A 23051-nucleotide genomic window follows, 5' to 3' on the forward strand; every position below is an offset into this window, starting at 1 on the left:
GTCGTGATGATCTGGCACGAGGACGGACAGTGGAACGACGTACCTTGTAACTACCACCTCACCTACACCTGCAAGAAGGGCACAGGTACAAAGAAATCACCAAGCACCCCCAAATTGTGGATTATCTTACCTAAAATTGTATGAAATGTTTTTCTTTTACGCTCTTGCCATCACTGTGATATTTAATAATCATTCTCTCCTTTCGCTCACTTGTGTTATGCTTGGTTACCCAGTGGCCTGTAATCAGCCCCCTCTTGTGGAGAATGCACGTACCTTCGGCAAGATGCGGCCACGCTATGAAATCAACAGCCTTGTGAGGTACCAGTGCCAGACCGGCTTCGTTCAGAGACATGTGCCAATCATCCGTTGCCGTGGGGATGGACGGTGGGATACGCCCCAAGTATCCTGCATGAACCGTGAGTACACCGCAAACATCAACTCACAATTTAAATGTCGAGTATTTTTAGGCTATCTAAAAAAAATAATAATCATCATTATATGGCGGTGAGAAATTATTTTGCTCATGTTTTTTCTTCTCATATCTTTCTTACTCTAGCCTCAAGTTATCAGAGGGCCTTCACCAGAAGACATCAACACACTAGCCTGTACAGCATCCACAACTTCAAAAGGCCAGAGGAGGCCATCAACTATCAACGCCAGCCAAGACACAGGGGGAAAAGAGACAGGACTGGTCACAAGTTGAGGTTGAGGAGACAGTGACTGCCATTAAACATGGACTAAACTGCACATGGCACATGGTGTGTCAATAAGAAATAATTCCTAAAAGAAAAGGACAAGAGAAATCTCCTCTGTGAAGATCAGTGGATGCAATTTTGGATGGCAAGTTGAGCCTTTAAGTGCCTTAAGAAGACTTGTTGTTGGAGGTCATTCGGTTATAAAAAGGAGAAAATGCAAAGATGGATCCTTTCAGCTGGCTACTGGAAAAGAACATTCATTTTTAATTCTTCAATGCTTCCACTTTAAGAACTTTAAGCTGATGCATTCATGACCAAATAATAATGTACTTACTTTGTATTTTATTTTTTTACAGTGTCTTTCTGAAATCACCAAAGTATTCCTTACACAGATACCAGAATTCCGCTTTTTTTCTATATTGTAGCGCTTATGTAATGTGAAGATCTTATTGTGGGGAGTAATGCAAGCAGAGACCTGAATCCCCTTAATGAGTGTGTGTACACACGGTCATCAAAGTACACTTATCCAGCTGTGTTCTTTGTTTAAATCAAGTGTGTGGTCTACAAGAGCAGATCAGTAGAGCAATCAGCTGAACGACACAGGACAATACACAGGAAAATCCTTGGTACATTTTATTTGTCAAACTGTAAGTTATTGCAGCAACAGTCTTTTACTGTTTAACGATTTGTACTAATACATCTTATCCAAGCTTGTGGTTAAACAAAAACACCATGCATTTTTTAAATGGCAAATATCTGTGTTTTCTACAACTTACAATATCTGTAAAACTACATAATTATGACCCAAAGACTCTTCTTTTAGGGGCATAGCTATGCATAATTCCTGTTACCTTTTCCTTGCCTTGTGCTAATGTCTATCAACAGTTGAGAGAATGTATTTTGTGAATCAATAAGACTTGAACCTGATGCCTGTTAAACCAGAGATGCTTATAATTTATTTCCAAGCTGCTCAAAACTGTATGCCTTTACAGATAATGTAATATTCAGTAACCTGGGCCAGCAGTTCTCTTTGTGCATACAGAAAATGTTGACCAGCAAGCAAAAGAGCTTGTGTTTATGGAAGATGACATGCCTGTGAAGATGATACTTTACTTATAAATACATTTAAACTATACATAATTTCATAAAAAGACAACAGTGGATGAAAGGGTAGGCACCATCCATTGTACTTGTATTCTCACGTTGCAATGGTGATGTTGTTTTGTTACAAAAGGATTTCAGATTTTTTATTTTCTGTCTGAGTGTGTGTGTGTGTGTGTGTGTGTGTGTGTGTGTGTGTGTGTGTGTGTGTGTGAATGTGTGTGTTTCTTTCAGCATTCAAGTGCACATAATAGCATTATATATTTATACTATAAAAAAAAATGTATTTTAAAATGTGAATGTCTGGGATGTTTCTGAATTGTTTTCGTTTTATTGTAAGCTTTTCTTTTCTGTTTTCCACCATTAAAGAAATAAAAAAGGAAATTAATATACCTTTCATTGCGATGTGCTATAATGCCTTTTATTGCTGTTAAGGGTAAAGTTTTACTTTTTTTAACAGCTTCATCGATTAAGCAATTGATGTGTACTTCCAATATAGACAAAAAGAGACCATGCAAGTTTAATTTGGTGCATTTCCCCTACTACTAGCTAATAAGTTATCCTTTATAATGCTATCAGACCAATGGTGCATGTTATTCCGCTGTATAGAGACATTTATTTATATTATCTGCCGCAGTAAAAATGCATAGGCTATAATGGAAGAATGACTCTGAAGCAGATTGAATATTGCACATCAACTATTGACACCGCAATCACTTCCTCAAGTGTTTATTTAGCTTTTGTTCTGCTGTAGTCTTTGAATTCCACTGCCATGTTTTCAAACAACAGGAATCTCTATCTGACAACCCACTATACTTTTCAAGGTGTTGGAAAGACAACTGTAAACAAACAATTTGCATTAGACCATCACTTTACATTTTTGGTATTTAGCATTATTTGGCATTTAGCAGACACTTTTATGTCAAGCGACTTATAATGGTCCGTACACACATTCACACACCGACAGCGGTGTCAACCATGCAAGGCGACAGCCCAATCGGGAGCAGTAATAAATGTCTTGCTCAGGTACACTCAGCTAGCAGGAGGATCACCGGGGATCAAACTAGCTACCGGTTGCAGGTCAACCCTCTCTGTCTACTTAGCCAAGCCGACCCACAGTGTAATTTCCAGGGTCCAAAGGCCTTGAGCAAGTTAGCTTAGCAGAAAAGATTTCAGAGCATTGAAGTGCAAGCCTCTTTATGCCAATGTTGCAACTGCCATTGTTGATTGAAGATTAACATTTGTTTTGCCTCAGGCTTCTGTAGTTGCCTCTCTTTGATCAGCCGCTCTGTCATCGAGTTTGTCTTGTCATTAAAGTTCAATATTAATGTTCCATTATGCAACCTAGAGGAAAAATACTTTGGTTGATTAACAGTGCAAATGCAATGTTTATGTAGCCTACTAGCCGACTTAATTAGACATATATTAATGAGGCTTTCTTTTTAAAATATTTTCATTTTTTTTAATTGTTCTGATCTTTCTGTGCTGTTTCTTGAGTTTATTTTAACAATCTGAGTTCATTAACCTTTGGCAATAATCTGGATACCCACAATGAAATTTGAAATATGTGCCGAGTCACGTAATTGCTAGATGGAAAATGGGGGTTGATCTGACTTAATGTAACTTTGAATCTGTTTTTATGTGAATCTGAATCTGTTATGGTTGAGGTAGCATGGACTGGGCTATATAGTAAGGTTCTGCAATATCCTTGGGTCTTTCCATCCATGGGAAAACCTCATGCCATCTCTTTGCTCATGCTTAGTTCTGCAGGATATCGAGTTGCTAAGTGGCTGGCATCCCATGATGCATTGCGGTATCCTGAACATTATGAACAGTGGTTAGCTGTAAGAGCCCAGCCTATGATCAAGCTGCCATCGGAGAAGCATACACATGTACTTTTTTGAAGAGTAAAAACAACCATGAAGTAAGTAATACAAAACGCAAAGTATTTTGCTACCATATCACTGTATCTTTAAAAAAGTATCCAGGATACTTCGGTCCAAGAGCGGTCTTCCCAGCAGAAATGCCAGACCCAGGTAGTAAACCTGGTTTGGTCATACAGCACGTGTAAACTATCAAATAGTGATTTGAGTGGTTTACTGAAATGTTAATACTTTGTGAGAAAATCACATTAACTTATTTGTCTAGCGTCCGTGATGCTGTAGCATTTGTAGTCCGAAGTGAGACGTAATTGGTTGCATCTATCGGGCGGGACAACTACAAGGATTATGCATCGAACATCGATTTGCTTCTGACATCAGCAAATTGATCAATGAACCAATAAGATTGATCGATATCATGAAGATATTGATATTGATAATATATTGATAGATAATGTCTATTATTCAGGATGAATTGCTGTAGTCTACTTAATAAATTCTTAGTCTGGGACAGCTCTAAATGGGGCTCATCCTTTTGACTACATTAACGAAATTCTCTTGTCATACAGTTTGCATCTGTATGCAGATGACATTATTTGCTACTGTTGGGTTGACTTTGCAGTTGGAGCTGTAAAATATATTTGACATTTCCAAGGGTACACACCTCGAATTGTTATTATCTAAGAAAATAAATATATGCTATTCTCCAGAGCCAAGAAATTTGATTTATAGTAACGTTCAGATCACTACTTTAGAGTTTTTGAGAGTCCCTCACTTTAAATAGTGTGGCACTTGGATTGGTCGTCATTTACTTTTAAAAGTCATGTTTTTTACAATAACAAAAATTCATGGACAAGAACAACAAAAACATAAATATCTTATTTAAAAACTTTATTTTTTTAATTTCGTGAGCCGTTGCAGATCGATAGGTAATTTACATTGTGAATACAACCTAACAAAACCGTTTCCTTTAGTTAAATATGAACCAGCAGGAAGGAAATTGCCAGGCTAGAAGTTAATGTTGTTATAATTTAGCCTATCATTAGCCTAATTCCTTAATCTTTGGGTCTTAGCTTTGGAAAGTAAGACAAGAGTACATCCTTAAATCAGTGCTATGTCACTAACAATTGTATTAGAGAAATTGCAGTCTAAATGTGAGCACTAGCATGTGTTAGCAGCACATGTACCCATAAGTATTAGGACATTTTGTCGTATTTTTTGGTCTACACCCAACTGAACAAGCTAACAGCTGAAACACATTCAAACCAATTTGTGATGAACACAAAACCAACCTCCCACATGCAGTACACAAATGAACAACACAATATATTTGAACCACTGAAACAGGCTTTCCATAGCTTTTACACATCAACAGGTATTACCGGAGACTGCAGTCAAAAAGTACCAGTCCACTCACTTACATTCATTTTCTCATCACATCACTTCTCAAAGGTAAAAAAAAAGGGCTTTTGCATTTTCAAAAGTAGAGGAAACAACATTAGTGGGAGAGAGTGAGTACAGTTAAAGTAATGCTTACTGCTAAAGAGCAGTTAACAGTAAGAAAAGTTATATATAACTCTGAAACTGTGAAGTCATGTTGAACTTTGTTACATAATTTAGCAATGAACAACACATTTAGATATTTAGAGCAAATAAGTTACAATGTAGATGTTTACAATGAACATCTACATTGTATCTTATCTGCTCTAGATATCTTTGTTCATAGTCAATCTTTCTACGAGGGACAAATCTTTCTGAGGAGTTTCTGAACCATATTTTGTGTTGTCAAACTTTGTATACTGTATTGCTGAAAGGTCTGAGAAATTAATACACTTGCAAAACTACAAAATGTAAATGTAATAACTGCTGGATGAAAATGACGATATTTATTAGTTTTGAAAGATTCAGATAAAAAAAGAATCACAGTTTCAGAAAAAGGAAATGAGTTCATGCTAATTCATGCTTGTTAAAATCCCACAAGTAACATTCAGCTTTAATGCTGATATTTTTGTACTCGTTGTGGTAATTCCTCTTTGGTGGCTAACACTTCCTTAATTTCTACGGCCCCCGGCGGCTTCAGTGCTCCTGTGGCTTGAAGCAGTACACGCCGTAGAGCTTCTGCTTCTTGTCCGGGAAGCCCAAGAAGCGCACGGCAGCCTCCCCTGCGCTGCAGTTCTTGCGGGGTCTGGAGATGGGGTAGCGGACGCTGCTGTCGGCCAGCCAACCAGCGTCACACCGGTCGTAGCCGTGGAGCTTCCATGCGGCGTACATGTGGCCAACCGTGGCGATCTCTGCGTTGTCGTCCAAGCAAGCCTGCACAGCCTCATCAAAGGTCAGCCTCTCGGGCTGCTCCAGCCAATAGAAGGTCCCTGGGGAGGGGGGGTGAACACAAGGACAAACGATTACAGACAAGTAAATCGTTTGAAAATGAATTGAAAAAAGAATGGCCACACCCAAAGTTAGGGCTGTACCCTAGGGCTTAAGATAGAGGAATTTCATTACTTATGAATTATGGATAGATATATCAATCTTGACACGCCGTGCTTGTTAACCTTTTTATCACATTTTTGTTTTGCATGCAAATGATTGTGTTATTGTATGCAACACAAGGATGTTAATGAACGTAACGGTCAAGACTCGTTGATTAATCCGTCAATCTCATCAACCTGAGTTAAAGTTAGAAAGATATTGGATATTCATGCTCCGTAATAAAGCCTTTATAAGCAAGATCCAAAGTGGGTTCTGCTCTGTGTAGAGGTCTCAACTGAAAAGTGAGTCAAAAAGGTAGGGGATGCCTGGTCAGGTTCCAGCACTTACCACTATACCTTCTGTGATTTGGACAACTGAGTGTGCCCTTCGCACTCGCTTTCGTCGTTTTGTTATGGAGCATGAATATTTGTCTGAATTCAAATATCTTTGGAATTTCTGTTGTCATCAACTAATGTTACGGTTGGATTTGGTCTATGGATTTTGTGCATTCAATCACATGCTTGCATGTGTGCCAATGTGCATGTACAAATGGAAATTTGGCATCTTTTCATTATCCAATAATCGATTCAACTGATGAATCGAGTCAACTCAGAAAATTCTGAGCTGGGTACAGCCCTACAACAAATGACTATACAGCAATTGCAAAACCTTGTACCTTCAAGCACAGGTTTGAAGCAGAAAACGTCGTAGCGGCTCTTGGACTTGTCGCGCTGGCCGTACGACCGGAGGCCGGCATCGCTGCCGGATCCGCCACAGGGCTCGCGGGGCTTGGTGACCGGGTACTGGACGGTGCCGTCGTTCAGCCAGCCGGCGTTGCACCAGTCAAAGCCGCCCCTCCACGCCTGGAAGAGCTGGTCGAAGGTGGCCACCGTCGAGTCCTGGCTCAAGCAGGCCTGCTCTGCGTCGTGGAAGTTCAGGTTGTAGCGGCCCAGGCGGGGGGAGTATGGGAATACTACACCTATTGTGGACAGAGGACATAACAAATGTTGGACTCTCTATGGCTGGTTCAGACTACACGATTTCAGCCCGATTTTGCCCCGATTCGTTTTTTTTATATTTTTATATTTGCGAGTCGTACACGATTTTGAAAGGTCGGCGACAGACGAGGTCTTGTAATGTGACATGCTTGCGATCTGCGATGTTTTCGTCTGCGACGTTCGAAAACCCCACGACGAAAAGTTTGGCACGTAAGAATTTTTTGGGGAATGGCATGACGTAGGTATCCATTGTTGACATGAGGGAATCCCGCTGTCACGTTAAAATTGTACTGAGTGTTTAAAGCAGGTTTCAAAAACCATTCGCGCTTATGTTGCCGAACACCAAATAACATAATACAGATAACGGATCGCTAGATAACACTTGTTTTTACTTTATATTTGTATTGTATTGAATTGTTTCATCGAATTTAGCTAGTAAACTGAGTGCAGGTTTCAAAAACCTGTCTTGTCACGCTCAATGAAGGAGTGCAATGAACGAGCATGAAAGTTCGCGAATGTTCAAGAACCTTCCTACGTCATTCGACGCGATCGCCCGTTGCCAGGCAACAGACGATCAGACGATTTGTCAACAACTGATGACGTAGGCCGGTACAATTTTCGCCCCCGGTACAATTTTAACGTGACACCGCCACCAGTTGCGTGATGGAACCCCACGAACAGCTGGAGCTCACGCGCAGTGTTTACCAACTGACTTCACTGCACTACGATGAGTAGGGTAACTGCTACAAAAATGAATATGATCAAAAGAAGAATGCTAATAAAGAAAACGAGAGAAAATGGAACAACATAATGGAGACAACTTTGGTTGAAATGTGGCAGCAACGTCCCTGTATTTTCGACGTGTCCACAAAGGAGTTCCAGGATAGGGTGAAGGGATACAGCCTGGCGAGAAATAGCCGACGCCCTTGACCTACCCGGTAAGTTTGGAGTCAACTACTGTTGACGCGCTAATAGCTATCATAACCTATCCTAAACCTCAAACAGCCAGCATAATGCCTAGTGCTAGGTGATCGGAATCCATTGTTGACACTCTGTTGCTAGGCTACGTTGTTGCTGCGGGTACTTTGTATCGCTCATGTCAGGCGCAACGTTGTCTCGCAAAGCCAGACCAAACTACAGCTAGTAGAATGGTCTGGAACCATGCTACCTCGAGCCATCTATCCTTGGGGAAACTGGGCGGGCCTGTTTTTATTTCTTTAAACCAATCACAATCGTCTAGGGTGGGGCTAAGCCCGGGAAGCAGCATCGGTGTCCATGCAAAATATTGCCAGGGGGAAATGCCAGCAACCGGAAGGGGAGGAGTAGCGGTGAAATCCGACGCTAGGTGATAGACGTTGTCCACTTCCGTTCAGCCATACTAGGCGCAACGCAACTACTGTAAGGAGTTGCTGCATTGAGCAGATAGAAAAACTACTGGAACCTTTATGACAAAAATGTTAAAAAACATTTATGTCAGTTATGAACCTTAGATAAATATCTTACAAACGTGAATGATACAAAGTAGAGAGCATCGCACCCTCGAATCTTGTAGTGTGGCCAGTCTTCCGACGAGACAAGGCCCGATTTCCTGGCTCTGTGATTTTATAGTGTGATATGTTAAATCGTGGAGGAATATCTGAGAATCGTGTAGTCTGAACCAGCCCAATAAATAACCAATCATAACAACACAATGAATCATGTGCTAAATCCTAAATTGGTCATCAGTACTGGACTGTGGTCCTTTAAATTCATATGTTTTCTGTTCAACTCACAATTTTCATCTGCTGCCAAATGATGAAATGCAGGCTGTGTGGTTTCTGGGCCTAATACTGCGGCGTCTCAAGGGATTCTGGTGTTGCTGCCATACAATCTCCTGGGTTTTACCTTTGCCATCTCGACTGTGAAAGGAGTCATTGTCTCCACAGAGGCCAGGCTACTCCAACTGCCTGATTAAATGGCTGTCGGTCCTTGCAGGACATAGATCATATAGCTCAGGTTAGTTAGCTAACATTTGCTATGTATTCATTGAACAAGGTACTTTCAGCTATTTTATTGCAAGGGCCTAATATAATGAAAGTGTGTTGAAACTATATTTCCGAGAGTTTATATAAAGTTATTTACTTCATTCACATGTGTAGAATATATATTGACCATTTGCCCTGATATTGTCAATGCAAGATTTAATGGAGGGTCTGTGTATGGATATTTTTATGATAAAATAGACATCAAGGCAAAAACATAATATAATTATTAAAATTCATCATTGAATGTCGAACTAGACTATTGCGGACCAACATGTGCGAGGGAACATGATGCTATGAAATCAGACAAATCTTTCTCTGAGCTGTGACGGTAAATAAAAAATATTTACCATTTATGGGGTCAGCTTCCACCAACAGGGTAACATCGTGGATGACTTCTTCCATTCCCCTGAACACCTCGCATCGGTATCGACCGCTGTCGCTCGCGGTGACGTCCATGATCGTTAATGAGGCGTCTTTCTCATCAGCGCCCTGCAGTAAGGCGCGGCCGTTGAACTCCCCAAAGCTCTTAGTGTGGATACCCAGTGACACCAGGATCTCCTCTTCGTCCAAAGTCTCGTCCTCAGGCACCCGGCTCCACTTGACCCTAATACCGATGTTGGCGAATGGCGTCAACTCCGAGTCGCCATTGAGCCGGCATGGCAGGGTGACGTTGGCCCCGGCGCTGGCAAAAGCTGGGGAAAAATAAAATAAAGTTATCCCCTGAAATTTGTTACATTAAGAAGGATGAATTCATTATTTGTAATGGGATCCCAGCAGAAGGGGAATTGGGTGACTTGGAGAACAATGGGAGAATACCTGTGGTCTCAACCTTCTTATTAAATTCAAGTTTCTATCATGTTTTACGTACAGCAAAGGCATGCATACATACAAACACAAAACCGTTTCTCTGCTACCAATCAACATTTGTTATGCAGCCTAGATTCTGTCTTGATAATTAGAAGCTGCAGTTGGACGCCATATGTCTTCAGAGCCTGAAGCCAAACCCTTGCATCTGTTTCCTGCCAAACTTCCTGCTATCATCTTTGCATGTATCAGCTGTTTGTTGTTTTGCAATATTTAACAATAAGACAATATTGCACACCAATAACAAGTGTTAAGTACTTATCTAATATGTGTTACAACCAGAACAGGAATACTGATGGAAGTATTCCAACTGATTATTTTATCTTCAAAACCATCTTACAGGTGCTATGCTTATTTTGGTACCAAGATTACATTTTATAGTTGTGCAGATATACCCTTTTTCTTTGGGTATGTGATTTTTTTGAAAAACAGGCCTAGTGATGAAGAGGTTAGCCTGACAGAAGAAAAGGATCCCACAGTGTTTGTGCAAACCTCATGGCCTCCTGGTTTATTTAGCTTAGAGGGTCCTACCAAACTGGGCCCCTGGAGGAATGAAGGATATACATGACAACTGACCCTATGGCCTCTCCTCAAACACTCCACTAATAACGGTCATGCTCGGTAGAACCCTTTAGTGAGCAGAACAGGACCTTAACTTTAAGTGTAAAACATCTGGAATTTTTGTAACTGAGGGCTTATATTCATATGTATATGTTTGCTTTGTGCTGAAGATACCAGTGTTTTGATTTTCTTTTGGATGAAGATTCAATGCGGTTAATCCTTCCCAAAACGTGAACATATTTTTTTTTGTTTTTTTCATCTCCTTGAAGCTCCTCTCACTGACTTCCTCCAGCAATCTTCGTCAGAGCCACAACTGGAAAGAAGGATTTTTTTTAACAAGCACAAACCTTTCCCACATGGACGCAACCCCCACCTTGTCAACTCACCAAGGCCTGCCAGCCTTGTTCTCCCCATTACCCACCCAGACAGGCCCCTCATCATCCCCCATGCCCCCTCTACCCTCCCACTTCCGCTCCAAGTGTGCGACAGACATGGGTCTGGATTTTGTACTGCTTTGCTGCATTAAGATGTTATTGGTGCTGCCGACAAAGCTATCCTATGTACCTTTACTTTTCCAGATTTTATCGCACTTTCGCAAAAATTCCAGTGCTGGAAATCCTAAATTCTTCCCAAAAGCATTAAAATCATTACTCCTGTCTCAGTAAGTCAGTCAGTAAGTATTCTGTCACTTTATGTTGCCTCGTATATTCAGTGTTTGGTTAGCAGTCATATAAAGTTGGACTGGATCCAGAATGACTCAACTGCTCATCAAAACCCTGGGCGCCGACAGCTGATGTCACCACTGACAGGTTACCAGATGAAACCAGGTCCAGGACCAGAAATTATGTCTGGGAGTTTCCATGGCCTTTTCAAAGAGCTTTAAGGGAACAACAAGACCCTTTGTCCATCAAGGCATGAAAACAATTATCCTGGTTGAGGAAAAATTATCCACTGGAAGAGATTTGTATTTTATCAAACAAGTGTCTCAAGGGGACATTGAAAAAAAAAACTAACAAAGCAACTTTCTTTCAAACATGACAGCTATGCTTGATTGTTGAGTTTATCCACCAAGTGTTACATTTTCATTGTTTATTTTTTCTGTCTTCTCTGAGGTCAAAGTTCAGGCTTTTGGAGCAATTGTATACACACATCGGTCAATTCATTCTCAATCATGTCATTCGGTGTATACTATGTACAGAGAAGCTGGAAAAGAAAATAAGTAACTTCACATGTGTATGGCAATAAAGATGCGGAAGCCAGTACCAACGGACACTTTATGACCACTGGTACTGGCTATTTTATGACCGCCAACTCTTTCTAAGGTTTTTGCCACTGATTGAAACCATCAGCTTCTTTGCAGCCTGTGGTGTTTAATTAATGCAATATACAATAAAGTTGTCATAGTCAACTGTGTCAACTATATATCTGGAATCTCAACTATGCCTATAAAACCTTTCAAAGAATAATGTGCATTGTTGTATCATTGTATTTTAGTCATAAAAGCGTTAATTTCTCTAATGAACAAGTAAACCCTGTGACCATTATGATTCAGAGCTCCTGCCTCATGTGTTTTCCATGGCGTGTAAAGGCAGAGCATCTTGAAACAGCTTGAAACAGCTTGTTTTATATGAACTCACAGCCCTAGCTCTTGCCCTGGACTGCCTGTGTAAATATGGGGGAATTAACAAGCACAGCTGGGGTACACACAGCAGGGAGCCTCCTGCATACTCATTCCAATAAACTTTGCGCATGTCACACGCATAACATAAACGGGAAATGCGTGTGTATGTGGGTGTGTGTGTGTGGGTGTGTGGGTGGGCGGATGGATGGGTGGGTGGGTGGGTGGTTGGGCGGAGGGCGGTGGTGTGTATGAGTAATTCCTGAATTAACCTCTGAATGCGAGCATCAATTACAGCAAAAATCCATGTTCATCTTGGTCCCATACTCCTCTACTAGAGCCGCCTGCCCAACCCCCTTTGAAAAAAATCCCCCTGCTCTATGGGTCTTAGCAACAAAGCAGAGCCAGGGTAACTAAGAAACAAAACAGGCTGTTAACAGGCCATAGCATTAACAGCCCATTACCTCACAGGGGAAAGATGGCGTTATTTGGACAGTTTTCAGAACGGTGCCCCTATGCATACAGTGAGCAATAAATCTTGACGCAGCTCCTGTCAGCTGCCTGTGCTGTGTCGGGTTTCAAAGAGTGACTCAATCTGCCGGGAGCGGCTACGCCCTGGGAATACTAGGTACTAAATGGGTTAAGAACCTTCTCAGCTGGCCAATATAAATCTATACTGCATGGAACCACAACCCTGACCTAGCATGGCGCAAAACGGACATAAAGCATCAGAAACCGACACATGCAAATGTACACACATGCGCAACAAGTCCCTCAACTTTTTGAAACACATACATACAGACTGATATACCTGCACACCCACACGCACATGCACACACACCAACACAAACACACACACACACACACACACACACACACACACACACACACACACACACACACACACACACACACACACACACACACACACACACACACACACACACACACACACACGCCTTCCCCCATTCATTCATTCATTTCAGTCTTTGAAACTCATTTGCATGTCAGAAACTGATGCATACATTAACGCAAACACACAGGCACACATAAAGACTGCTGGTCGTATCTTGCCAATGGGAGGGACCTTATTGTTTAGGCAAGCATCGTTGCCATACAGACGTCCCCCTACTGAGACATTTTCACCTTCTTAGGAGAACACAGTGTGAGTTGGCATCCAAACCTTTCTGCTCATTCAGATTGGAGCGGTGTTGAAAAGGCATGAATTAGTACTCAGTACATATCAATAAGGATTCCATTTTGGTGCAGCAAACTACCGTACCTTTTCTAGCTGGAGCAGTGGGCTAATTATAATAGTTTACTGTAGCAGCGACTGCATTTAAATGTGACTTTAAAGTTCTGGGTGTAAGATTGTCAATATGCCAATGTACTCCCAAAGTTTATTTGAAATGAAGAGTTTTGATGCAAACAGAAATAATAATTAAACCACAATGATTGGAAGAGTCTATCTTTCTAAGGATTGAAGTTGGAAAATGAACGTGTGATTTACTTGTGCCGCTGCATTCATTTCGAACCATCCATTGAAAATTCAAGGGGAGGGGAACTAAATAAATCAGCTTGGTTGCCCAGTTTCAGCTAGACCTATATTGGGAGTGCAGCCATTAGTATGGATCACATTCAGTATTATGTGCTGTGAGCCTTCATGAGTGACAGGGTGATTTATTCGTTAGCTAGACTCTCGTGGTACTCTGTATGCAGAAAGTCAATGAGTCAGTGGTGAGTCACATCGTGTATGTTACCCTAGAGAGGGTTCCTTTGCAGTACAATAACTCCCTTGTTACACAAGGCCGTATTTAGTCTCCCCCCCACACAATCACACAAACACACACACACACACACACACACACACACACACACACACACACACACACACACACACACACACACACACACACACACACACACACACACACAGACACACACACACACACACACACACACACACACACACACACACACACACACACACACACACACACACACACACACACACACACACACACACACAGTTCTTTCTCTGTTCCTTTTTGGTACCAGTGCAGGGACAATCTACATTTACACATAGCTGAACTAAAAATAGCAGGAATAAACGTCTGGGTCTATTAAAAGGATATCCTGTTGCACATGCTTGTGTATGCAGAAACTACATGCATGCGTATGCACATGCAACATAACTGAAACCAACATATTTTTTTCTTACCTTGCGTTGCGTTCTGTTCATCGCTGTACACACCGCATACCAGGGTCAAGGACAGTAAGGTGGTGGAAAGCAGACTCAGCATTTTCTTTCTTTTTTTTTCAACTCAAAGGGGCCCCTTAATTATAAATTTAGCACAAAATAACCTGAACGTAAATATTCAGATTTTTTTCACAATTATTTAGCTGGTGCTATTTCTAAACTTTTTTTCTTCTTCTTCTTCTTTTCTTCTCTCCTGACTGATTTCCCTCTGTCTGGAGCAGCAGCCGGGCTCAAGTGCTACTGGAAACTTAGGGCTCATCAGAGGTCCAGAAAGTGGCTTTTATTGAAGCCTAGCCTGATTTAGACCACTCCCCCTACCCCTGGCCCATCACCCTGCATCCCCCACTCTAGTACCCGCTCCCCGTTAGAAAAGTAACAGACAACAATGCCACTCTATAGAACTGATGTTTAGACAGCCCCGACCGTTTAATGGGGAGGCAGCGTGTTAGATGTGCTGATTGGTTGTCATGGTTACCCCTGTGCATCTATCAACACAAATGTACATACAAACACACACACAAACACACACACACACACACACCCACACACACACACACGCACACATGCACGCACGCACACGCACACACACACACACACACTAGGGATGGGCAAAATGATTATTTTACGGGAACTAGTTCTTTCGGTTCAGTTCACTATAACGAATCGTTTGATTGATTCGTTCGTTTAGATTCGTTCGTTACGTCAGATTACGTCATTTGACAGGGAATCTCACAGGTGTCTGCCCCCCCCCCCCGCGAGACGGCCCAGAGCATAATTTAAGCGAATTTTAGGCTCTACCCCCCCTGTGTAACCAAACGTCCCACCAATATTTATGCCCCTTGCTTACTCTCTATATGTCATTCATGGTTGTATATTTATAATAATATTTTACTTTACATTTAATTCTTCATTATTCAGGCATTACAGAACTTTCATGGTCATGAATAAAAAATACGAACTTCAGTTTAATTTCTTTGATTGTTCTTGAATTGACGTAGAATGGAGCAAAGACTCCTGGGATTGAGAAATGCGTTTATCCAATAAACAGATGGAGGTCATGTCTATTTTCGGAATTGTAGGGGGATATAGGAGAGGCGCCACGTCGAATGGTATGACCCAAGGTACGTCAGACAGAGAAAGCGCGCAAATTTAACGGTACCACCTTGTCATTTGTTTACCCAGGTGCCATGGCAACACCATTGCGACCTCTCATTGGCTGAATCTTTGAGAACGTTGTAGACTCAATCAATATACGTCGCGGGGAGACGAAGCTCTTGCGTGACCATATTTTTGTTTTATGTTAAAAAAAAAGAATCAAAGAACCAGTTATTCTTGTTTTGGGGAACCAGTTCTTGTCGTTCACGTTCGGGATTCGTTGCACACACACACACACACACACACACACACACACACACACACACACACACACACACACACACACACACACACACACACACACACACACACACACACACACACACACACACACACACACAGTCACACACACACACACACACACACATATGAATAATTTGTGACTTTTTTGTCTTGCGTTTATAGTCTATCCAATACAATTACCATTAGCTTGGGCACATGTGCTCTAAAGATAATCATGCCCGGGCCTCTGTTGATTTTCTGGTTTATTTAGGCAGTGGAGCAGGACTAGTGGAGGTTGGTAGGTGGTTCTTTGAACTAAACGTTTTCTCAGATGCACTGACTGTCCACGAAAAATGGGATGACTGGGAGAAAGTGGATTCAGGCACACTGTGAATGCTCTGCTGGGCTTAGAGTTGTTGCAGCTGGAGGTTTACCACTCCCCCCACACACACACTCTCCAACAATTCCCACAACCCATTTTGCCATGTTCTCTCTCTCTCTCTCTCTCTCTCTCTCTCTCTCTCTCTCTCTCTCTCTCTCTCTCTCTCTCTCTCTCTCTCTCTCTCTCTCTCTCTCTCTCTCTCTCTCTCTCTCCTTGTTTCACACTTTTCCGCCTTTTGTCCTGTCAGGATTTTTTCCTTATGCACAAGAGAGAACCGTCTGCATGAAATAACCCAGAGGGACTTCCAATTTTGTTTTATCTTAAATCCAATCCTTCCCTTAGCATATTATATCCAGCCCACTATTTACATTACTCTAGTCTGGATGTCTGCACTGGTTGCAATACCCTGGGTGTTGTGGGCCCAACACCCAGGTGGATACAACTAAACATGTACGCACACATATTTGTTGTACAGATGATTAACATAAGCTCAAAACATCTGTGATGAACAATTCTAGGAGCAGATGTCATGTCCGTTCAGAATATCAGATTTAACACTGGCACCATCACGGTTTTCCTTAGTCAAATGATTAGTTGCGATGTCTTAGCATTTCCCTTCCTACATAAGAAAGAAACAAGATGGTTGTCTAAGATGCCTACAATTGAGTGGAAGACGGCTGGCAGCACTGCCGGGTAAAGAACAATAAGGATAGTGTGCGTTTTGACCACTCAGTCCTGCGCAGTTACTTGTTGATAAAATAATGGGTTGCAGCAGCAACCTCAGCCAGACAGGATGCATGGGGGATGAAAGATTTGAGTGCATGCAACATACACAGACCTTAATGTGGCTTTCACATTTCATCCTTCAAAGCCATATGGTAGAACTGTAAATATTTGGGCAATTATATAAGATAGAAAGGCTGCAGATACATTGGGTTATTCCCAAGGAACATAAGCACCGCTCTAATCATCTTTTGTATCTTTGGCTCTTTGTAAAAAAAAGGATGCGGCTAACAAATGACATCCATGTAATGATCAACCATATGCCATTGAGAACACAAAAAATCCTAAAAAAAACAAACTCCTTAAAAAGATACATCGAAAGCTCAAAATAGCTCAAAAAAGTGTATGGTAGGAATAACAGAAATATACAAATACATCTCAGGGTTCTCCTTAAACAATGTAACAGTGTCCCTGTGCCACCATGCTCCATCCCAGAGGAACTATGCAACATCTTAAAACAGGGCTGACACCACACTGACATTAGTTGACAACGTCATCTGTTTTAAATTCTGAAATGGTTCAATTGGATAGAACGCATGTGTTACTGGAAGAACCCTTCAAAAACCAAAAACGACAATGTCATGAGTAAATGCTGTGTGGAGGAAGTCGGTGGCTTTTCGAATCCACATCATGTCCGAGTCCGGCCTGGTTACAGCAAAGCTCTAATTCAAAGCAGGGTGGAGACCGGATGAGCCCTGAAGCGCCACAGCTGGGCAGTGGTGCGTAGTAGAAAGGAAGGAACCCCATCAGAAGATTAGATTGAATGTCTTGTTATGTGTTTAATATGATTGGTGGTAATGAGGTAATTTTGTTGTAGAGTTGCTGGTGTGAGTGCTCTGATTGAAAGCATGACTCACTTAATCTCCTGTTAAGACACAAGGCTAAAAGAGGTGGTTTGTAAACTGTGCAAAGTTTCAAATGAATTGCACTGCAGCACTAGTGCTTTTAATTTAAGATCAGGGAAACAAAATACACACAAATCATAACTTAACTATATTACCTTATTACAAAACTGTATTTTTTGGTAAGTTTATCTTTTCAAATGAATGCACACAGATGGATTGTGCAGGACAAAGGACATTCCAATACGGTGACAAATTGGCAAAATAAAAGGGTGCAAACTAATTTGTTTGGGAGTCATCAAATGAAAACCCTAGTTGCACCAGTGCCACCAGTAAATACAGTGCCACCATATGGGCCCTGTGAATATAGACATAGGAATACGAGTATTATAAATACAACGATTTCTGTAAATTTGAACATTTTGGTGATGTAAATTGAATGTCTATAGGAAGTGATCAGTGCATACATTGGGGAGACCAATGTGTTCGCTGACATTAACCTGGCTGGCTAAGAAGTCTGTTTGCCTGGGGGAAAAAAACATGTTTGTGTGCATGGTTGACCATGCCTGGATGCTCCGGTAATGTCTACCAGACGGCAGCAACTTAAACAATTCATAGCTTGGGTGGCTGTAGTCTTTTGTGGATTCCTGGGCTTTCCTAAGGCATCACGTGTGGGAGGTGCTTTGCACGGAGGGGAGGTGGCAGCCAATGGTGTGTTCCGCTTTCTTCACCACCCTCTGGAGAGCCCGCTGATCCGCAGCAGAGCATACCTGGCAGCGATGCATCCATAGCGGATGCCCACGATGGCGCCCCTATAGAAGTTATTGAGGGTTTTGACGTACATGCAAAAGGAAGAAAGAATAGGCACATTTAGACAGCTAAAACTGCCGCGTCCCATTGCCAGGACCAGGCAATGGTCCTGGCCCCTACCTTAAGTCGACGATCATCCCTTTTGAATTGCATATGTTGAATGATGGTTGCTTTTCCTCGCCCCATGTTGCCATGACGCTGATCTCCCCTCTGCAGGCGGCCCCATGGTTTTTGGACACGAGCCCGAGGATGGTGGTGTTGTCTGGGAACTTAAGATCAGAGGTTGGAACTGGGCGTGACGACATAGTCAGGCGTTGACAGGAAATACAGGAGGGGAGTACGCAGCCCTGAGGGGCTCTGGTGCAGGGTCAGTACAGAGGAGGTGAGGCTAACCATTCTCACAACCCAGGGACGGCCCGTCAGGCTGTGCGCACTCTCAGGGCGATGGGGACCATTCCCAGATCTGGGATGCAAATTGAAGGGGCCCTCCCAAGAGGTCGTGAAGGCTGGAGCAGATGTGGGTTTGACGCACTCATGATGATGCCGTCAGTAATACAGGTCGCTAGTCCTTTCAGCAGGTGGTGAAAGATTTCATTGGTACAGAGACAATGGTGGTCTGTTTTGAAGAGTATTTTTTTTACGTGGAAAATAAAAATGGTTTTGCAAAACAGTTTGTGAAAGTTTGGCACAAGTAGAGAGGTAAAACACACACACACACAAACACAAAATCTAGACCAATTATTGGCAATCATAACAATATGTTTTTTCACTTTTACAGTTTTCGGTGGAATTCAATTCATCTTGATATAATGACTTTCCCCCCTACTTAAGCACGTTTATAGTGCATGTTTTACCATCTTCCCTTGAATCAACCTTGAGCCAATCAAAGTCAACCACAATCAGTGGTTTAATTAATGAAACTGTTTCATTAACAAAACATGTATCGCTTCAGACCAATTGTGAAAAAAACAAATATTTTACAATGTTTGTATGGATTCCAAAAGCTATACAACACCAGTATTCCCAATGCTTCCTATTCAAACCAAACTATGGTGTCTGTGTGTGCATTGATGCGTGTGTACATGCATGTATGCATGTGTGACTGTGTTTGCAGAAAGCCAAAGAGTTTATATTGTATATTGGAGGTCTTAAGGGATTAGGATTTCGGGTTCCACCCAGAACAGGGAGAGCATTTATGAGTCTGATGATTTAGAGTCAAGTCACACGAGTAACATGAGCGCATGTTCAGCTGTCTCTCTGTAGGCCGGTTCCGGTTCTGGCAGTGTGGGACTGTCCACGATAACCCACCTTTCTTCACTGGACTGGGTCCCAGCGCCATTAAGGGGTTCTGTGAATAAAACCTTAACGTCAAACAGTATCCCGATTGGTCCTTATGGAATTATTTGTGTGAATGTCCTTAAAGGGGATAAAAAAAGAAAAAAGGAACGAATGCTGAACAAGGATGTTTTATTACATTTAAACTCCCTGAAGCCCCAGGCCAACATGTGTTTTTAATCGTTCAAGCTGATGCTTACTGTGATTTGGGAGTGTGGGAAGTCACTGCCAGTACCTGAAGACATTGTGTCGTTCTTCTCTTATAACATGACTGGAGTGGTTAAGAGACAGTAAAGGGACCGGATATTAAGAGCTGATGAATACATGAGTGGAACATGTCTAGCAGCACACACAGCTGATATATATATATATAGATACACACAACTGCTGCTTCAAAGTCAAAAAACTTTTCAGGTTAAACAAGGGATGAACAAAAAATAAAAATGACACTATTGTTTCGCCGACTCATTCTGGAAATGCTGTCTTTGATTGGAGTTGGCTCGGTGGGGGTTCTCTTGGCAGGAGAAACTTCTTTGTGTGTTTGTGTGTGTGTGTGTGTGTGTGTGTGTGTGTGTGTGTGTGTGTGTGTGTGTGTGTGTGTGTGTGTGTGTGTGTGTGTGTGTGTGTGTGTGTGTGTGTGTGTGTGTGTGTGTGTATGTGTGTGACTGTGTGTGTGTTTATGTGTGTTTATGTGCCATCTGCGTGCGGTGTCTGCCCATTGTCCAAGGTGGCAGAAGCGGAGCACTATCGCGCCAGTTTCAGGTTGGCACACACCAGATGATTGAAGTTAATGGCGTCTGTCAGATTGAAATCTGATCGATCTGATGATGAAAGAAGCAACATAAAGAACACAAGTGCAACCTCAAGTGCAACCGTTTTGGGAAAACGTTTTGGGAACACGTTTTGGGAATTTGGGGAATTGTTGTAATGCTCATATATTGTAGCATATGACTTCATTTATCTTACATCAAACTTACCTCTCCCTCTCTCTCGATGTCTCTCATGATCTCTGTTTCCTATATCTTCTGGAGAGTTATTGGACCAGAATGTGTGCATTGCTCCATTCTGACTACTGCTGTGGTTCTGGCAGGGGACGATGGGACTCTCCCACCATCCCACCGCCATTACTGTTGTATAACAGCCCAGCTTGGAGCTACAATGGTTAAGATAAAATATAACAGCCCACGTACAGCCCTTGTTTACTATGGCATGCTAGGCTTTTTGGCTGAGGGAGGCAACTTTTCTTTAACAGTCATAATTACAAATTTGGCGAGAAAATAATAAAAACAAACAATAAATGCATTAGTTATGTTCGCCATGGAAACGCGCTATACATTGTCATCAGACAACCGCCAGTCTATGAGGTACCAGATGGCTGATAAACCGTTTTCCTGTCATGGAAAAGACCAGAACTCAGAACTCACTGTAATAACCTTCACTGTCTCTGCTATATCATTTTCTCGTACACACATTTGCTCTGACTGTGACTATTATACAATCAAATTAGCTAGATCACCATTGCAGGGAGGATTGTATGGAACCGTTTCTATGTACAATATATGGGTCAGTGACTCAAATTGTGACTCAGAGGCTAACAGCACACATATTTAGTGTGGGCTGATGATGCTTGTTAACATGTACGTCATGTTTGAGTCATATAGGGGACTGAAAGGATGCAGGAACATACATACACATCATTTCCAGGCACTCTTACATTTCCGGAAAAGAGGAGGGGGCGGGTCGGTTGCTGTAAAAGCCAGCAGTGCCGTCTTGACATTAAAACAATCATCAAGCACTTGAATTGTTGGTCTGATCAAAAACACAGGGCATTAACTAGTTTCACGACTTATAAAGATGACGTCTGTGTGTGTGCCTGTGTGTGTCCGTGTGTTACAATTTGTGCAGAGCTTTCTTTATTGGCAAGTTATTGGCACTGCTCATTGGCAGTGTCAAACAAACATTTGTCAAGCTCACTCAGTCGGTAGTCTTTTGGATCTGTTTTAGATTATAGCTCTTAGTGTACAAGTCAAATCAGTTTAATTCAGGCGAAGAGCGATGCTTCATCTAACATAAGCTCTCTTTGACATTCTGCTGCTTTGACACATTGGAGGTCCTTGAAGAAAGATAGAGCTAGCTAGTCGTGGAGGTAAAAGCAATATTAACCACTTTTCCTGGTTTATGCTGAAGGTTTTGGATTACAAAGTGGGAACAAACCATGTAATTATTGTGCATCATCTGGCGTTTGACTCGTTCAGGTTACATGATATGGTTAAAGTCAGGTAAAAAAACTTTTTGACATGGACAATAAAGTATCACTGTGTTGCACCCCAAATGTTTGAATAATCTACCTAGGACTCAAGGCAAAGCAGATTTTTTTATCACCACAGGTGTTGAATATTTTGAGCTGATTTAAGCTGTCATAAAGAAGTTATACAATGTACTTCTACTTTATGGCCCCTACAACAAACTTTTTAGTCAAGGGCATGATGGATTAGGTTAGCTCTTGGCTTTAAGAACAATAGGCAAACAACAATACCAGCTTGATATGGTCACAACCACAAATCTTACATCTGCATTTGCTTTTAGCTGGGAAATCCAAGATGCTCTGAGTTCCCCTTCAACTTGGCTGTTACATCTCTTATTACAAACTGAGGTGGAGTCCGCTTTTGACACTTTTTCATATAATGAAAAACTAACTGGACTCCATGTGTTTGGCAAATTACATCATTCACTGAATTTGGCTGTATTTTATAAAGTAAAATCAGCTGGTGTAGATCAGTGGGTCCCATTCAAATCCGCTTTCTACCTTCTCACAGTCCTTGATCTGTAAAGGAAAAGGGGAAAAGCTGGATAAAAGAAGGGGAATCATTCAGTCAATCTTTCTCCTCCTGAGCCTTTCTATGTGGGGTCCGGTTGGAGATATAAAGCATACCCTAAGGGCCGGGGATCAGGCATAGATTGTTTCAAACATGAAGCAAAAAACAGCCCTCTTTTCATTTTCATCTATTTTCCTTTTAATTTTCTTTAACAAAGGACATCACAATCAAACACA

General features: G+C 41.8%; 2 protein-coding genes and 1 long non-coding RNA gene across 3 annotated transcripts in view; 2 read left to right on the forward strand and 1 right to left on the reverse strand.

Moving 5' to 3' along the window:
* The window catches only part of LOC132459098 (mucin-3B-like), a 25173-nt gene extending 22978 nt beyond the window's left edge, over nucleotides 1–2195 (forward strand). The window contains exons 7-9 of the mRNA XM_060053474.1: nucleotides 1–85; nucleotides 234–416; nucleotides 557–2195. The exon at nucleotides 1–85 is cut by the window's left edge and continues 60 nt beyond it. Of these exons, the coding sequence (XP_059909457.1) occupies nucleotides 1–85; nucleotides 234–416; nucleotides 557–720 (432 nt within the window). The 3' untranslated portion in view covers nucleotides 721–2195. The remainder of the gene's footprint in view (nucleotides 86–233; nucleotides 417–556) is intronic.
* Nucleotides 2196–4552: 2357 nt separating this feature from the next.
* LOC132459620 (hyaluronan and proteoglycan link protein 1-like) lies at nucleotides 4553–14738 on the reverse strand. Its single transcript, XM_060054266.1, has 4 exons — nucleotides 14432–14738; nucleotides 9515–9859; nucleotides 6822–7124; nucleotides 4553–6045 (listed from the first exon to the last, which is right to left on the reverse strand). Exons 1-4 carry the CDS (start codon nucleotides 14511–14513, stop codon nucleotides 5753–5755), a joined length of 1023 nt encoding a protein of 340 aa, XP_059910249.1. The 5' UTR covers nucleotides 14514–14738; the 3' UTR covers nucleotides 4553–5752.
* On the forward strand, nucleotides 7282–9796 carry LOC132459621 (uncharacterized). Its single transcript, XR_009526274.1, has 2 exons — nucleotides 7282–7421; nucleotides 7800–9796. It is a non-coding gene; the product is annotated as an uncharacterized LOC132459621 (long non-coding RNA).
* Nucleotides 14739–23051: the final 8313 nt, after the last annotated feature.

The sequence above is a fragment of the Gadus macrocephalus genome, chromosome 6 (assembly GCF_031168955.1).
Source record: "Gadus macrocephalus chromosome 6, ASM3116895v1".
In the NCBI taxonomy this organism is placed as follows: domain Eukaryota; kingdom Metazoa; phylum Chordata; class Actinopteri; order Gadiformes; family Gadidae; genus Gadus; species Gadus macrocephalus.